We start from the raw sequence: 19,723 nt of genomic DNA on the forward strand, positions 1-19,723 counted from the left end.
GTAATCATGTCTCCCCTAACTCTTCTGTCTTCCAATGTCGTGAGGATTTGTTCCAGAAATCTTTCCTCGTAGCTCATTCCTCTCAGCTCGGGGACTAACCAGGTGGCATACCCCTGAACATTACATAAAACTAAGTTAGAAAAAGTGTTTAGTGTGTGTGTTTGGAGTGTATGTGGTGAGGGGGGGGGGGAGGTTGGTGTGTGAGTGTGCATGTGTGTGGATATTTGTGTGAATGTGTTGGGGGTGGGGTGAGTTTATCATGTGTTTTTTATTGTGTCTGGGGAGTTTTTAGTGCGAGTCGTATACCTCTCATGACCCACGTGGCTTTTTACACCCTATCCAGAGTGTCGTCGTGAGCGCCGTTACTGAAGGATATCAAGGAGGCTGCAGAGAACAACGCAGATGCGGGGTGTCAAGATATTCTGTAGTTCTGCAATAACTAGCTCTGCAATAACTAGCTCTGCAATAACTAGCTCTGCAATAACTAGCTCTGCAATAACTAGCTCTGCAATAACTAGCTCTGCAATAACTAGCTCTGCAATAACTAGTTCTGCAATAACTAGCTCTGCAATAACTAGCTCTGCAATAACTAGCTCTGCAATAACTAGTTCTGCAATAACTAGTTCTGCAATAACTAGCTCTGCAATAACTAGCTCTGCAATAACTAGCTCTGCAATAACTAGCTCTGCAATAACTAGCTCTGCAATAACTAGTTCTGCAATAACTAGCTCTGCAATAACTAGCTCTGCAATAACTAGCTCTGCAATAACTAGTTCTGCAATAACTAGTTCTGCAATAACTAGCTCTGCAATAACTAGCTCTGCAATAACTAGCTCTGCAATAACTAGCTCTGCAATAACAACATGCTGGGTGTCATGTTAGCGTATTGTGTCTGCAAAACATTTTAGCGCTGCCTTTAAAGGATTTTGCAGTAAAGCGCTAAGATTATTGCAGACTTATCTATCGTGCCTCTTCTATTGAATTGTCGGTGGAGTTCATTGCTTTATATATTCGTATTTTAAATGATAGTTTTGAAGGTTAGTGTCGTGCAATTTTTTTTAATTTTATCTTCATATGTCCTAGAAAACAAATCCTTCAGAGCGCAACATTGCAACAGCGCGCAATGTAGTTTACAAAATTGCCACATTATTAGTTTGCATTTTCCCGATCCAGTTGTGCTTCCTTGCAAAGCCGTACTAACCAACCACGTGTATTAAAGCTGAAATACATTATGTCATTATACACATGAATGATAATGGCACTGCTGTAGTACAGGTAGCTACAGCAGAGTGGAACAGCACAATACAGCCCAGAATATCATATTCATGAACAATAAATATTACCCTGAACAACCTTACAGTTCAAATACAGCCATATGAGGAACATCAGAGACCCCCACCGGACCCAACACAGTCCAGAACACACCCAATTTATCCCAGCACATCTAAACTCAGACCCAACAGTGCCCAGCACTGCAGAGGTAAGGTGCAAGAAAACAGTGCAGGGAGGCGGAGTGCATTAATTCTCCACTATTGTCCCACGATACAATCCTCAGTAACGAGCGAACGTTGCCTCTGACCCTCCAGCAGAGAGAGAGAGAGAGAGAGAGAGAGAGAGAGAGAGAGAGAGAGAGAGAGAGAGAGAGAGAGAGAGAGAGAGAGAGAGAGAGAGAGAAGTATTGGGGGGACTAAAGGAAGACACAAGAACGGCTGGATGGGAAAGGGTTAAAGGAGGGGAAAGTAGAGAAGGAGAAGAAGGGCCGGAGGAAAGATTTCCTAAAGTAAAAGAAGGAAAGGGTTAAGGAGAGGCAGGGTTGAAAATAGGGATGAAGGAAGAGAAGGACGTAGAGTTATTAATTGTTATTAACGCTGTTGTTATTGAGAAAATCCACTAGGGGTATGAGGTGGCTCGAACCTGCGACCCAGGCACTGCCAACCTCATAGCTATTACCTCACAGCCCTCATGGGATTTTCTCATATATATATATATATATATATATATATATATATATATATATATATATATATATATATATATATATATATATATATATATATATATATACATATAGTAGGCCAAGAAGTGAGTTCTGGCTATTAGGTACGACATATATATATATATATATATATATATATATATATATATATATATATATGTATATATATATATACATATATATATATATATATATATGTATATATATATATATATATATATATATATATATATATATATATATATATATATATATATGTCGTACCTAATAGCCAGAACGCACTTCTCAGCCTACTATTCAAGGCCCGATTTGCCTAATAAGCCAAGTTTTCCTGAATTAATATATTTACTATAATTTTTTTCTTATGAAATGATAAAGCAACCCTTTTCTCTATGTATGAGGTCAATTTTTTTTTATTGGAGTTAAAATTAACGTAGATATATGACCGAACCTAACCAACCCTACCTAACCTAACCTAACCTATATTTATAGGTAAGGTTAGGTTAGGTAGCCAAAAAAAGCTAGGTTAGGTTAGGTAGGTTAGGTAGACGAAAAAACATTAATTCATGAAAACTTGGCTTATTAGGCAAATCGGGTCTTGAATAGTAGGCTGAGAAGTGCGTTCTGGCTATTAGGTACGACATATATATATATATATATATATATATATATATATATATATATATGTCGTACCTAATAGCCAGAACTCACTTCTTGGCCTACTATGCAAGGCCCGATTTGCCTAATGAGCCAAGTTTTCATGAATTAATGTTTTTTAGACTGCCTAACCTACCTAACCTAATTTTTTCCGCTACCTAACCCAACCTAACCTATAAAGATAGGTTAGTTTAGGTTAGGTAGGGTTGGTTAGGTTCGGTCATATATCTACGTTAATTTTAACTCTAAAAATGAAAAATTGACCTCATACATAATGAAATGGGTAGCTTTATCATTTCATAAGAAAATTTTTTGAGAAAATATAATAATTCACGAAAACTTGGCTTATTAGGCAAATCGGGCCTTGCATAGTAGGCTGAGAAGTGCGTTCTGGCTACTAGGTACGACATTATATATATATATATATATATATATATATATATATATATATATATATATATATATATATCACGTTTTTGTGATTCTGTGTATATTATTATTATTATTATTATTATTAATATTAATATTGAAAGATTTACTGCTATTTTGTATTTCTAATACATTCGAAATTATATTTTATTTAGCTAAATAATTATACGATGATTTCTACACATAAATGCTTCACTAATTAGTGAGAACTACACGATAAGTTGATTGAAGTTTTAAAAAAAATGACAACAAAACATGTTACTGTATGTGCATTCATAATTATAATGTCATTTTTACCGTGTAAAACAACTCGATAATTATCTAACTAATGAGTATAACAAACAAATAATTAATTACTCAAAATATTTTTTTCTTTTTAAATGATTTTTTTTCACTAGCTGGTGGAAAGTCAACTTTTTATTTTAATTATGAAATGTGAGTATTTATTAATCACCACATTTCATGGGATTAATTTATATCTATCAACTTGTACAACATTTAGTATGGTGTACGATTTACAATTGTGTACTACATGGCTTACAAGTCTATCTTTCTCTGTCTATGTATGTCTTTCTGTCCCTCTCGCAACTTCAACATAATTATCCACAACAAAATTAAATGCCCCCAAAAAATATTCTATCAAGATTGAAGCTGGGAATTAAACGTGAAATAAAATTCCAGACAAATCCTGAAAACCGAGAGAGAAGATTGTTTGCCTGGCTCTTGTGTCAGGCTTGATATTACACGTTCGTCTTCCCACCCAATGAATGGCAGGGGGGTGTCCTGTGGGCCGCCGGTGGATGGGTAATTAGTGGATAGCTGCCTTCTCCCCCACCTCCCTTGTTAATTTACCTCTCCTACCCTCTGAAGCACCACCTCTCCTCCCTCCCTCTCCCTCCTCTCTCCCTTGAGACGCGCCAGAGGTGAGGTAAAGCCTCTAGGGAATCAAATGAGAGACCTCAAAGCGTAGTTTTATCACGTGGATTCTGCTTACCACGCAATTATGGTGTGGTTTATTGAAAAGACTCGTTTCTTATTTAACTTTTGCAAAAGATAGGCGAAATTATTTGAAAAATTAAATGAAATGACTATCTAATGAAGACTTTTTAATTAAAATGTTTAAATTGGTGTTGATGTTGTTGCATTTTTCACATTTTTTTTTATGGGAATGTAAATAAGAAGCCAAACTCATTGCTGATCAGTGTTTTGGGACTAAGGTAGAGGTGGCGACGGTAGGTGTTGTACAGGTGTTTAACACGCCACAACTTACAGCCCTGAACCACTAGGGCCAAGGAAACCGACTCCACTCTACCGAAAGTGTTGCATCCAGCTTCCTCCATCACACGCACGACTCCCTCTCCTGCGTGTGTTCCTCACACGCAAGACGCGCTCTCCTGCGTGTGTACTTCACACGCAAGACGCATTCTCCTGCGTGTCTATCTCTCACGCCCCAACATTCATGCTGTGGCTAAGATTTGATATCATGTGGACTGTTTTCTTGCCGATGTTTTTGCAGCAACTGTTGTTGTTTACTGGTTGATGCTGCTGTTGTTGTTGCTGCTGTTGTTGTAGTGGTTACTGTTGTGTTTGTGTAACAGTCATGCTGGTAGTGGAGTATGTGGTGGCGGTGGGGGAGAGGTGAGCTAGTGGTAGAGGACTCGGTGGTGATGGTGCTGGTGGTGGAGGATATGTGGCAGGTTATGTAGGTTATGGTGGAGGTGAAGTATGTGATGGTGTATGAGGTGGTGATGTTGGTGTTTGTGTATGGAGCATGAGGTGGTGGTGTAGATGGTGGTGTAGGTGGTGGTAGTGGTAAAGAATGTGATGGTAATGGACGTTACATTACTGATAATTATGAGGTGATTCAGAAATGATACGAACGCCTAGACGGATGCGGGTATGAGGGAGGGATGAGAGGGATGCTGCGAGGGAGAGATGAGGAGGAGGAGGAAAGAGGAAGGAGATTTGGAGGGAAGGGGAGAAAGGTAGAGGGAATAGAACCAGTAGAAGTGGAGGGAAACAAGCTATGGAGACGGAGATGAGAGGAATGATAACAACTGATATTACTTATTAGTATCACCCCGGGAACTCAGTCCCCCCTGATATCTGTACTAGTTATCCTACTCATCTACATTTTCAGCTTCCACCGATATCCTCTTGTTTTAGCTTCCACTTGAAAAGGCTTTACTTGTCCACCTCGTCACAGAATATCGTTCCTCGATAAAAGGAACGCGTGTGCTACTCCCCCACACACGTGGGGTCCGTGGTTCGAGCCCCATACACCGCAGGTGAATCGAAATGTTCCTCGATGTTCTCGTGGATTCTGGGAGATTCATCACAGATGTGTATAGTCCACGAACGGACGGATGTAAGTGTATGAATGGTGTCTGATATATATATATATAAATATATATATATATATATATATATATATATATATATATATATATATATATATATATATATATATATATATATATATATATATATTTCATTGAATATGACCGCATATTCTGTATTTATTATTTTCTGGTTTAGGGCTTCTATCCCTCTAACTATTTTCTTAGCATCAGGGCTTAATTGAAATAGGAGTTCTCCAAAACTCATTTTCGTACTTTTAAGGTGAAGAAAAGAAGTGATTTACTATAGAGTGTATTACACTTATTTGTATAATTTGCACGACGTTTCGAACCTCCATGGTTCATTCTCAAGTGAACAGATCTTACAATACTAGTTGATTTTATACCCGCATTAGGTCAGGTGATAATACAATGAAGGTGAAAACATGGGGGGATACATAAGGGATAAACATAGGGGCTGCAGAAGGCTTATTGGCCCATACGAGGCATCTCCTATCTAAACACAAAGATTAATCCAGTGTAATTGGCCTGTTATGTTGGACATTGTCTTCTGTGTTGGCATCGATATGTTCTTGTCTTGTCCTTACTCTCATGGTGGGTAGAGTAAATAGTTCCGTGATTTGGGTGTTCATGGTAGGTCGCTCTATTCTTATGTGAATTGCCTCAAGAATTTGTAATCTTCTTGAATCTTGGGTTTTGTCTATTATGCAAGTATTCTTGTTCAACATTTCTCTTGTTAGAGTAATGTCATGGGCTTGTCTCATGTGATTCCTAGGGGCACCAGATTGAAGATGGCATGTCAAACGCCTCGTCAGCTTGGTCGACGTCATACCTATGTACTTACTTTGAAGGTTACATCCTTCGTGGGGGCAAGTGTACATGTATACAACGCTTGACTGCTGTAGAGGGTTCTCCGTCGGCTTCGGGCTGTTTTTGATAAGGAGTTCGGAAGTCTTCTTGGTTTTGTAGAATATTATCAGGTTTATGCTTTGGTTAGGAGTAGTGCTTTTTACTCCTTTACGGATTATTTCTTTCATTATTGGAAAGAATAATGAAAGAAATAATCCGTAAAGGAGTAAAAAGCACTACTCCTAACCAAAACATAAACCTGATAATATTCTACAAAACCAAGAAGACTTCCGAACTCCTTATCAAAAACAGCCCGAAGCCGACGGAGAACCCTCTACAGCAGTCAAGCGTTGTATACATGTACACTTGCCCCCACGAAGGATGTAACCTTCAATGTAAGTACATAGGTATGACGTCGACCAAGCTGACGAGGCGTTTGACATGCCATCTTCAATCTGGTGCCCCTAGGAATCACATGAGACAAGCCCATGACATTACTCTAACAAGAGAAATGTTGAACAAGAATACTTGCATAATAGACAAAACCCAAGATTCAAGAAGATTACAAATTCTTGAGGCAATTCACATAAGAATAGAGCGACCTACCATGAACACCCAAATCACGGAACTATTTACTCTACCCACCATGAGAGTAAGGACAAGACAAGAACATATCGATGCCAACACAGAAGACAATGTCCAACATAACAGGCCAATTACACTGGATTAATCTTTGTGTTTAGATAGGAGATGCCTCGTATGGGCCAATAAGCCTTCTGCAGCCCCTATGTTTATCCCTTATGTATCCCCCCATGTTTTCACCTTCATTGTATTATCACCTGACCTAATGCGGGTATAAAATCAACTAGTATTGTAAGATCTGTTCACTTGAGAATGAACCATGGAGGTTCGAAACGTCGTGCAAATTATACAAATAAGTGTAATACACTCTATAGTAAATCACTTCTTTTCTTCACCTTAAAAGTACGAAAATGAGTTTTGGAGAACTCCTATTTCAATTAAGCCCTGATGCTAAGAAAATAGTTAGAGGGATAGAAGCCCTAAACCAGAAAATAATAAATACAGAATATGCGGTCATATTCAATGAAATATATATATATATATATATATATATATATATATATATATATATATATATATATATATATAAACACTGAAATGTGGATATAAAACGTTAAAAAATGTATATTAATCCCTTAAAGAAAGAAAAAAAAGAACAATAACACTGAACTAAATAACTGGGAGTACACTGGAGGTCTCAAGGGTAGTGCCAAGTGTGGCCCGGCACTCTCGACCCCTGGCACTTAAATGTCACGAGTGTGTTTATGTAAGAGGATGATGATACGACCTGTAAGATGAACCAATAAAGCTTAAAGTGTGTGGTGATTAATGTGCAACGTCTAAGTCCTTGTTTAAGTAGACACGAAGTCTCTGTCCATCCTGATTGGGTAGGCATTGTTTTGAGTACGTTTTTAGATTGGGGAATGTTTCGATTGCAGTTATATCATGTCCTTGTTTCAGGTCTTCTTTTGGAAGCTATCGTTAAGAATGATGCTTCAAAATAGTCATTGACATTGCTTGCATGTCCAAAGTTGATCTCATGGATGTCCTAGTATCAGTTCTTGTCAGCATTCCCCACGTATCGAATATCGTTTTATTTACACTTAACGCTTTTAATTTGAGCAGACATGGCGGACATTTGAGCAGACATGGCGCACTAGATATTCACGGTGTTTATGCTCACAACATGTTGATTCCTTGTGGCTTTGGTGTCAACAACACTGAGGTCCTCTCTCGGTAAACACCAACTGACATTGCTGGCATTTTCACTGTTCTCAGGGTTCGACGTATCTAAACCTTTACGTATTGGTAAATATATTTACTGAAGATTTTTTTTAATTATTGCCGCCGGAAGCGATTAGTTTATTGTGTACCCCATACTCGTTCTGTGAGCGGTAGCGCAAAAAAAAGCATTACAGAGGGCACAAAAGGTTTTTATCAGACCTACACGGAGATTATTACATAAACAATTTCATCTATCCTTCACACCTAATAATTATAATGTCATCTAGTTACAGAGAATATTATATTTCAAGAGGTATATATTTACATGTCATTCTACATTAATGGTAGGCCTCATCGCTAATACATAATTGCTTGAGGAGTTTAGATATTACAGAGTAACATGGGAGCTGCTGTTTATTACTAGCAGAGCCCAATAGACTCTGAGAGCGATACACCAGTCAATTAAAGGTTGAGAGGTGGAACCCAAGAGTCTTAGCTTATCTCTTATAAATACACCTGAGTACAATGACGTGATCACATTTAGCTACCTGGTGAACCAAACACATGCTGCTGTATCATGAGTTAAACACACTCAGCTGCACTTCAAACCTATTTCTTTACCATCTGGAAGAGCATTGCGTGCTTCATTATATTGAGCATATTTACTGTATATTTTCCCATTTCTTCGTGAAGAATTATGCGATTAAGACATGTGAGGGGGAGAGAGAGAGAGAGAGAGAGAGAGAGAGAGAGAGAGAGAGAGAGAGAGAGAGAGAGAGAGAGAGAGAGAGAAAGAGAGAGTGAGGGAGAGAGAGGACAACAGCCTGAAAGGATGAACTGAGGACAATGTTACAATGTTAGCCTCGGCACTCAGACCATCATCAGAGTCACGAACAAGAGCCACAAGCCTCCATCATACACTTGTGGTCCCCTTGTACCCTGTCGCTCATACTTGTCAAGAACAACTGCAGCTTTCCGTCCCTGCTTGTGGCGTGTCACTCACCATGTGCTGGCAGGGCAACAGGTTTCTAGCGAGACTCATGTTGAAAAAAACAGCTGGATAAACATCTTGTCTTGAAGACGGTAATTAAAACTTTTATGACGGCGAATGATTAGGGTTGGTTAGATATGAGAGAGAGAGAGAGAGAGAGAGAGAGAGAGAGAGAGAGAGAGAGAGAGAGAGAGAGAGAGAGAGAGAGAGAGGGAGGGAGAGATTGTCCATTGTAGTGTGAGTACACACCATACCATGAACACTCACATAACACTCCTGAACACTGATGATCCTCACAATTATACACATCTTATCAGATCTCAAGAATCTTCTCCAGGTTTCTTTCGGTTTCCCACAGATTTCTTTCAAGTTTCTTCGTTGGTTTTCCCCCAAATGGATCTCGAAAACGTCCCTTAATTTCTTTACATAACAGTCACAGGTTCCCCCCCAGATCTTTCCTGATTTCCTTGAAGCCTTTCCCCAAATTTACCCCAGAGTGTGTCCCCGGTAGACTATCAAAACGCTCCCCCTCTTCCTAGATCACCCCCTAAGGACCATTTTCAGGATTCTCCATATGTATAAACCCCCCCCCCCCCAGGTCTCTGGCCACGTCCCCACCCCCCTCAGTGATCAAGGGTCGCCGGGTGCTTGCCCATGGGCTGTGGTCCCCTCGTGCAGCCTGTCCTCGCTAAATCAACAACATTAAGCTCAATGTGATATGTATATTACATGCCGGCCTCGGATGGTTGCGGATATGTGCAACCTCATACTACATACGTTAAACACCTTGCAAGCATCAACTCATCAAAGAACTTCATTTGATTTGTACTGAATGCATTATTTCATTGAATTTATTGCAAATTGAAAAACATGTAATAAATATTTTGTAATATAAATATTTATATATATATTTTTTTGTAGTTGTCAATTAAGGTTAAACAAAAGATATATTGACAGTGGGATGGGAGAGAACTGGAAGTAACTGCAGAAGGTCTATTGGCCCATAGCATCACCACTTCCTCTTGATGCTTCTATATTGGTTCGGAGTCTTGAAGTGCGTAGAATATAGTTGTGCATTAATTGGCTGTTGATTGCTGGTGTTGACTTTTTGATGTGTAGTGCCTCGTAGATGTCGAGTCTCCTGCTATCACTGTATCTATCGATGATTTCTGTGTTGTTTGTTAAGATTTCTCTGGTGATGGTCTGGTTGTGAGAAGAGACCTCTTCTCACAAACCTCTTCTTGACCAAACTGCAAGTTTGCGGTTTAGGCAAGTTAGTGCATAAGAATAGACACCATGTTCTCCCATATTAACATTTGCTTGATGAAAGAACATGAGTGACCTCTCGCCTGCTCTGGTGGTCTTGGGGGATGGAGATGTCTGGGGCTTAAATACCCCGAAATTTCCATCCTTTTTAAGGCTCTGAGTTTGGTGCAGTGGGTGTAATGTGTACCAGCCATGCCAGGTGTTATGAAGCATCTGTGCTGGCGAGGGTTCGAGTCCCTGGTGGGTGTGTGTGTCTAAAGTTGGTTAACTTCAAACTTGCGGTTTAGGCAAGATAGTGCATATATATATGTATATATATATATATATATATATATATATATATATATATATATATATATATATATATATATATATATATATATATATATATATATATAATAAAATTGTGAAGGTACCACCTTAGGTGCAAATGTGAGGACCCATAACCTCGGAGAAGAAAATATGGAGTATTCGGAGAAGACCTTGAGGATTCTCACTGAACACTTTAATATTTTCTTGTCCTACCATCCCCATTCTTTTGTATGTACACATATATATTTGTTTTATTTAAACTTTTGTTACAAAAAAAGGAGTTACATATTGGGTATAAGGACGATTATCGTAAGTTGTCGAGTTCCTTCAGCTCCTAAGATGGCGGGCAGGAACCTTGAATGCAGTGTGCATTTCCCCTCTGTATCGTCACACTGAGGCGCTGGAAAAGGAATCTGGCAGCTCTAGGGTACCTTGTTGTTTCAATTTGCCTAGAACCCAGTTCCTTCAAAAAAACTAGTGGCACTCTTACCCCAGGCACCGAGTGTCTCAAAAGCATTGGGGACAAAATTGTAGTGGTGATCCTGTTCTCTGTACTTACGGGATTTGGCTGATTCTCTGTGAGTGGCAGCGCCACCCGGTTGTGCAACACTGAAGTCAATGTAGGTGTTAGCCAGGGTTGATACACATGGGTAGTCCCACAGCAACTGCTTGCCATTCTTCCAGGGGTTCACTGCGATAACATCTGGGCGACCAATAAGAGCATCAGAGTTACGGGGCGTTAGGTACACACAACTGTATGCTGTGATTTGTTTCTCTATTAAAAATAGTATGTGTGGTGGGTGAGGGTGTGTGTGACGGGGTGTGACTGTGAGGGGTATAATATATATATATATATATATATATATATATATATATATATATATATATATATATATATATAGATATATACATATAATATATATAATATATATATATATATATACCAAAGATTCACATGTGTGCATCTTTGGGAGATGAAGAAATGTTTTCATGTAGAGTCTCTGAATATATTTCAAGGTACGCGCCTGCCACCCTTATGGCAACGGTGCCATTTCGATGTATTTAATTTTTTACTTTCATCTGAAAAACGCCCTGAGTACGCCCTGAGTGACGGGGGGTGGGTGACGGGCTGGGTGGAGGGGACGACAAGGATGGGTGAGAGGACGAGCAGCAGTGTGTGGAGGGAATGTTCTCCTTGACATTATAACCCGACACCAGGACGTTTATGGTACGCTTCTCCGACCATTGAGCGAGTTACCATGGTCCCCCAGGCCAGGCTACACCATGGTCCCCCAGGCCAGGCCACCATGGTCTCCCAGGCCAGGCCACCATGGTCCCCCTGGCTAGGCCACCATGGTCCCCCTGGCCAGGCCATCATGGTCCCCCAGGCCGGGCCACCATGGTCCCCCAGGCCAGGCCACCATGGTCCCCCAGGCCAGGCCACCATGGTCCCCCAGGCCGGGCCACCATGGTCCCCCAGGCCAGGCCACCATGGTCCCCCAGGCCAGGCCACCATGGTCCCCCAGGCCGGGCCACCATGGTCCCCCAGGCCAGGCCACCATGGTCCCCCAGGCCAGGCCACCATGGTCCCCCAGGCCGGGCCACCATGGTCCCCCAGGCCAGGCCACCATGGTCCCCCTGGCCAGGCCACCATGGTCCCCCAAGCCAGGCCACCATGGTCCCCCAGTCCAGGCTACACCATGGTCCCCCAGGCCAGGCCACCATGATCCCCCAGGCCAGGCCACCATAGTCCCCCAGGACAGGCCACCATGGTCCCCCAGGCCAGGCCACCATGGTCCCCCAGGCCAGGCCACCATGGTCCCCCAGGCCGGGCCACCATGGTCCCCCAGGCCAGGCCACCATGGTCCCCCTGGCCAGGCCACCATGGTCCCCCAGGCCAGGCCACCATGGTCCCCCAGTCCAGGCTACACCATGGTCCCCCAGGCCAGGCCACCATGATCCCCCAGGCCAGGCCACCATGGTCCCCCAGGCCAGGCCACCATGGTCCCCCAGGCCGGGCCACCATGGTCCCCCAGGCCAGGCCACCATGGTCCCCCTGGCCAGGCCACCATGGTCCCCCAGGCCAGGCCACCATGGTGCCCCAGTCCAGGCTACACCATGGTCCCCCAGGCCAGGCCACCATGGTCCCCCAGGCCAGGCCACCATGGTCCACCAGGCCGGGCCACCATGGTCCCCCTGGCCAGGCCACCATGGTCCCCCAGGCCAGGCCACCATGGTGCCCCAGTCCAGGCTACACCATGGTCCCCCAGTCCAGGCTACACCATGGTCCCCCAGGCCAGGCCACCATGGTCCCCCAGGCCGGGCCACCATGGTCCCCCAGGCCGGGCCACCATGGTCCCCAAGGCCAGGCCACCATGGTCCCCCTGGCCAGGCCACCATGGTCCCCCAGGCCAGGCCACCATGGTCCCCCAGGCCAGGACACCATGGTCCCCCAGGCCGGGCCACCATGGTCCCCCAGGCCAGGCCACCATGGTCCCCCTGGCCAGGCCACCATGGTCCCCCAGGCCAGGCCACCATGGTCCCCCAGGCCAGGACACCATGGTCCCCCAGGCCGGGCCACCATGGTCCCCCAGGCCGGGCCACCATGGTCCCCCAGGCCAGGCCACCATGGTCCCCCTGGCCAGGCCACCATGGTCCCCCAGGCCAGGACACCATGGTCCCCCAGGCCGGGCCACCATGGTCCCCCAGGCCAGGCCACCATGGTCCCCCTGGCCAGGCCACCATGGTCCCCCAAGCCAGGCCACCATGGTCCCCCAGTCCAGGCTACACCATGGTCCCCCAGGCCAGGCCACCATGATCCCCCAGGCCAGGCCACCATAGTCCCCCAGGACAGGCCACCATGGTCCCCCAGGCCAGGCCACCATGGTCCCCCAGGCCAGGCCACCATGGTCCCCCAGGCCGGGCCACCATGGTCCCCCAGGCCAGGCCACCATGGTCCCCCTGGCCAGGCCACCATGGTCCCCCAGGCCAGGCCACCATGGTCCCCCAGTCCAGGCTACACCATGGTCCCCCAGGCCAGGCCACCATGATCCCCCAGGCCAGGCCACCATGGTCCCCCAGGCCAGGCCACCATGGTCCCCCAGGCCGGGCCACCATGGTCCCCCAGGCCAGGCCACCATGGTCCCCCTGGCCAGGCCACCATGGTCCCCCAGGCCAGGCCACCATGGTGCCCCAGTCCAGGCTACACCATGGTCCCCCAGGCCAGGCCACCATGGTCCCCCAGGCCAGGCCACCATGGTCCACCAGGCCGGGCCACCATGGTCCCCCTGGCCAGGCCACCATGGTCCCCCAGGCCAGGCCACCATGGTGCCCCAGTCCAGGCTACACCATGGTCCCCCAGTCCAGGCTACACCATGGTCCCCCAGGCCAGGCCACCATGGTCCCCCAGGCCGGGCCACCATGGTCCCCCAGGCCGGGCCACCATGGTCCCCCAGGCCAGGCCACCATGGTCCCCCTGGCCAGGCCACCATGGTCCCCCAGGCCAGGCCACCATGGTCCCCCAGGCCAGGACACCATGGTCCCCCAGGCCGGGCCACCATGGTCCCCCAGGCCAGGCCACCATGGTCCCCCTGGCCAGGCCACCATGGTCCCCCAGGCCAGGCCACCATGGTCCCCCAGGCCAGGACACCATGGTCCCCCAGGCCGGGCCACCATGGTCCCCCAGGCCGGGCCACCATGGTCCCCCAGGCCAGGCCACCATGGTCCCCCTGGCCAGGCCACCATGGTCCCCCAGGCCAGGACACCATGGTCCCCCAGGCCGGGCCACCATGGTCCCCCAGGCCAGGCCACCATGGTCCCCCAGGCCAGGCCACCATGGTCCCCCAGGCCGGGCCACCATGGTCCCCCAGGCCAGGCCACCATGGTCCCCCAGGCCAGGCCACCATGGTCCACCAGGCCGGGCCACCATGGTCCCCCAGGCCAGGCCACCATGGTCCCCCTGGCCAGGCCACCATGGTCCCCCAGGCCAGGCCACCATGGTCCCCCAGTCCAGGCTACACCATGGTCCCCCAGTCCAGGCTACACCATGGTCCCCCAGGCCAGGCCACCATGGTCCCCCAGGCCAGGCCACCATGGTCCCCCAGGCCGGGCCACCATGGTCCCCCAGGCCAGGCCACCATGGTCCCCCTGGCCAGGCCACCATGGTCCCCCAGGCCAGGCCACCATGGTCCCCCAGTCCAGGCTACACCATGGTCCCCCAGTCCAGGCTACACCATGGTCCCCCAGGCCAGGCCACCATGGTCCCCCAGGCCAGGCCACCATGGTCCTCCAGGCCGGGCCACCATGGTCCCCCAGGCCAGGCCACCATGGTCCACCAGGCCAGGCCACCATGGTCCCCCAGGCCGGGCCACCATGGTCCCCCAGGCCGGGCCACCATGGTCCCCCAGGCCGGGCCACCTTGGTCCACCAGGCCAGGCCACCATGGTCCCCCAGGCCGGGCCCCCATGGTCCACCAGCATCATGTACAGTGTCGAGAGAAACGTTTATATAACTTCATCTGAATTTGAATATCACATTAAAAACGCCACTTCCGATTTATGCAGCTTCCATTGTAATCTCTGCAGGCGTGAAGAGCTTGTCGCTTGGTAACCCTGAGTGCTCACCTTCTGTAGTGGGCTGTAGTGGACCCCTATACCCATGCTGGGGGCGGTATTGAACCCCATACCCATGCTGTGGGCGGTAGTGGACCCCATACCCATGCTGTGGGCGGTAGTGGACCCCATACCCATGCTGTGGGCGGTAGTGGACCCCATACCCATGCTGTGGGCGGTAGTGGACCCCAAACCCATGCTGTGGGCGGTAGTGGACCCCATACCCATGCTGTGGGCGGTAGTGGACCCCATACCCATGCTGTGGGTGGTAGTGGACCCCATACCCATGCTGTGGGTGGTAGTGGACCCCATACCCATGCTGTGGGCGGTAGTGGACCCCATACCCATGCTGTGGGCGGTAGTGGACCCCATACCCATGCTGTGGGCGGTAGTGGACCCCATACCCATGCTGTGGGTGGTAGTGGACCCCATACCCATGCTGTGGGTGGTAGTGGACCCCATACCCATGCTGTGGGTAGTAGTGGACCCCATACCCATACTGTGGGCGATAGTGGACCCCCATACCCGTGCTGTGGGCGGTAATGGACCTCATAACCGTCCTTTGCCCTGCGACAAAACTCTCTATTTTTTTAAAAGATTGCGATCAAGACTATAGAATGCAAAAATGTTGCAAACCATTTAGACAGATTAGACAGTTTCTTGTATTACTGTTTACTCGACTGTAATAAATTCCCACAACTATGTTACCGCCTACAAAGTGAGACTGAAAATGTAAGTAAAGATCTATTCCTTTAAGGCCTGTCGATGTTGATAAAATTCATTGTCATAAAATTGTATATATACATACGTTAAACATTAAATATAATGTCTGTTTTCCCAGCCTCTCATCCACCGTTCTGTTCTGTCTAAATGGTCACTTGCCTCCTCATCTCCTCGTCCACATCTCCCAATCATTCGTCCAGCTCCCTAACCTCTCATCCGCCTCTACAAATTCTCCAAAACTCATTTCCACCGGCTGAGTTACTCCGTTAAAAACCCGTTCGACACTGAACCCATTATTTGTTCTCCTCCAATCATATATTCCTCTCATCCTTTATCCTAAACTCCTCATTCATGCACCCCCAACCTCCAATCCGTTCTCCTATAACCCCTAGTCTCCCAGCTGAATTAACCCAACATCGGTTCCCCAATCCTTCATCCGTTCTCCAACCCTTCAGCTCCATTCTCCCCAATACCTAATCCTCCCTCCCAAGCCTCCCATTCACCTGCCCTGTTTGGCCAACAGAGCGGACAATTAGGTGCAACAATCTCACCTTAATCACCCCCCATATGTTACTCGCTAATGAGGAGTGATTTGTATGGTAAACACCATGATGCACTTACACGTCTGCAGTCGCTACTGTGATAGTTATGAGTTGATTAATTTTAATCTTTGTAAATGTACGAAAACTTTGCCATATACTGAGGTTGACGCGCGGTCCCTGGGTCTTCAATGTTTATGTTACTTACAGAGGCACTAGTAGCTGTATTAGTAGTAGTAGTAGTAGTAGTAGTAGTAGTAGTAGTAGTAGTAGTAGTAGTAGTAGTAGAAGTAGTAGTAATAGTAGTAGTAGTAGGCGTACTAAATATGTTTCGAACAGTCATAGAACACAAAATAATTTTTGCCTTTCACATGAGAGACGATCCCTGAAGCCTTTGCAACTCAACTGCTCTGAATGACTTAACCCTGGAAACAAACCGAAACTGTCTCTATTTTCTGCTTGTTACAACTTGTAATAAAGTTGTTACATCTTGGCTTAACGTGTTTATGACGTATTAGAACGTTGTTACAACTTGCTATATTGGTTGTTATAACTGGTTAGGTGTTAAAACTTGTTCGAACGTTGTACCAATGTCGTAGTTTCGGTATGTGTTTGGCGGGTTTAACATTACATGCATCAAAATAAACATATATACATATATAAACAATGAATTAGTTTCACTACACAACAAACCAGAACTGTAATTAAGAAACCTTTAATTTGCCAGCTGTGATTCATCTATCCGCAGGCTGTTCTCCCACCCTAGGGGCCTCGTAGCCTGGTGGGTAGCGCGCAGGACTCGTAATTCTGTGGCGCGGGTTCGATTCCCGCACGAGGCAGAAACAAATGGGCAAAGTTTCTTTCACCCTGAATGCCCCTGTTACTTAGCAGTAAAATAGGTACCTGGGTGTTAGTCAGCTGTCACGGGCTGCTTCCTGGGGGTGGAGGCCTGGTCGAGGAGCGGGCCGCGGGGACACTAAAGCCCCGAAATCATCTCAAGATAACCCTGGTCACCTTCTCCCACCCTAAACACCTTCTCTCACCCATTTTAACCCATTTTAACTCTTCCGCGTGCTCCCATTCAGCTACCCTCCCATACCCTTCATCCCCCCAATGCAGTGACCGCCTTCCATACTACACATTAAGCACTTTTTTCCCCATTCAGTCCCCCTCTTCACTTGAGATACTTCCTTTCCCGTCACTTTCCTTCCTCTTTTTACCCTTTTTCTGTTCGACTTTATTTTCCTTCCAGTTCCACTCCTTTTTTTCCTCCTAACCCTCTCCCCCTACCATATTTTTTCCTTTTTCATTTGCCTCCTCTTCCTTTTCCATCCAAAACTTTAACCTCAATCCCAATCACAAACCTCATTCCTGCCAGAATCACCTTTCCACTCTTTCCTAATCTTTTCTGCCCCCTCTACTTCTCTCTCTCTCTCTCTCTTAGCCTTCCCTCTCCCCTCCGGTTCCTTTACCTTTCTCCCCTTCCACATTCTCTCCTTACTCATCTCCCTTCCCCCCCCCCCCATCCCAAACTAACTACCTAACAGTCTCTCACTTTCCCCCCCCCCCCCTCTACTCTTTCGTTTTCCCCCAATCCACCCCCCCCCCTTTCCCTTTCTCCTTCCTTTATTTCCTTTCCATCCACATCCCGTTCATCTTTACCCCCCCCCTATCCCCATCCCAGCCTCTCCCTTCCCTTCCCTCCACCTGACCTCAGGGACGCTGACAGCCCAATTGGTATTTATTGTGCTTGTAAATGTGATCATTATTCACTCATTTTCTTGTTGTTTATGTTTGTTTTTGCTGACAGTAATATTGTTGTTGTTATTGTTATTGTTGTTGTTGTTGCTCCGTGTCTTTAATTCACGTGTGGTAAATCAATACTTGAGAATACACACTTTAATACTCCTCACAGTACAAAGTACTAATGTTAAAATTGTAGCACAGGCAAAGACAGCATTATGCCTTAAAAAAAAACCCAGTGCCTCTCATAACCAACCAAGTCAGTACATCCCAGCTGTTAATTTCACACCAAGATTGTACCTTAAATCCCCCGAAATGATTCGCGTGCCTCGTACGTTTACGTGAGGGTAATTTGACTGTAAAACCCCAGCCAGAATTAAGGAGGTCGTTTGTGACTAAGCTTAAACGCAAATAGTACCACGCTGTTTATTACGGGTTGAAGGTAACTTAAATGGCCCTGGTTATGCCAGTCGGGGACACGCGCTCGCAACCACGTACGAACGCACGCACGCATGTTCACGTACGCACGAACGCACGTTCGCGCACGCACGCACGTTCATATACGCACACATACCCACATACACCCACACATACATACAAACACACACACACACACACACACACACACACACACACACACACACACACACACACACACACACACACATTCACATATACACAGTGATTCTTTGATAAGTATGAGAGGAGCTTAACAGTAGATTCCAGGTGGAACTAGGAAAAGTTTCAGAACTGAGTGTGATGGTGTCAAGCCAAGCAGGGAGATGAGGTAATCAGAAATAAAGAAGGCATCTGGTGGGAGCCGGACATAACTGAAGCAATTGGTGTAGATAGACTCTTGCTGTGGATGCTAAGAGCAAGAGCAGAAGCTGCTCACTGCTCATATAATGCTATTCACTCAGTACGATGCATAAGAAGTCACTGGAAGCATGAGAACTACCTGAGAGTTAGAAGACATATGAATGAAGTGCCAGTATACAAAAAAGGAAAACAGGAGGCACTAAACTGTATATCAATGTTCCTTAACTAAGAAAGAAGAAAGAGAAACCCCGGTGTTGTATCAGGGACGGAAAATCCTACTTCACACACTTGATAGAGTTCTATAACCAGGCACCGAGATCAAGTAAATCAGAAGGGGGGGCGTACTACATATTTCTACACTTTCAGAAAGCCTTGGATATAGTCCTCCTCATAAGACGTGCATAAATTGAAGAAACAAGCAGGAAAATTGAAGAAACAAGCAGGAAAATTGAAGAAACAAGCAGGAAAATTGAAGAAACAAGCAGGAAAATTGAAGAAACAAGCAGGAAAATTGAAGAAACAAGCAGGAGTGGCAGAGTAAATGTTCTAGTTGATAAAGGAGTAGGTCAGCGGCAGTAAACATCCATCTCAGAGTAGGGTGATGTAACCAGCAGCCTCCCACA

At 46.1% G+C, this 19,723-nt stretch overlaps 1 protein-coding gene across 1 annotated transcript; it reads right to left on the reverse strand.

The window, feature by feature from the left end:
- Positions 1-362: 362 nt before the first annotated feature.
- LOC138366093 (uncharacterized protein slr1851-like) lies at positions 363-16,881 on the reverse strand. The gene is made up of 2 exons (XM_069326827.1): positions 16,747-16,881; positions 363-866 (listed from the first exon to the last, which is right to left on the reverse strand). Exons 1-2 carry the CDS (start codon positions 16,879-16,881, stop codon positions 363-365), a joined length of 639 nt encoding a protein of 212 aa, XP_069182928.1.
- Positions 16,882-19,723: the final 2,842 nt, after the last annotated feature.

This window comes from Procambarus clarkii, chromosome 18 (genome assembly GCF_040958095.1).
Source record: "Procambarus clarkii isolate CNS0578487 chromosome 18, FALCON_Pclarkii_2.0, whole genome shotgun sequence".
Classification (NCBI taxonomy): domain Eukaryota; kingdom Metazoa; phylum Arthropoda; class Malacostraca; order Decapoda; family Cambaridae; genus Procambarus; species Procambarus clarkii.

Bases quoted from the DNA above. Each gene is read 5' to 3' on its own strand.
- LOC138366093 (XM_069326827.1), bottom strand. From the start codon at position 16,881: ATGACTGTTCGAAACATATTTAGTACGCCTACTACTACTACTATTACT. The intron at 867-16,746 runs GTAAGTAACATA...CATGACACCCAG, and splicing joins ATACAGCTACTAGTGCCTCT to CATGTTGTTATTGCAGAGCT.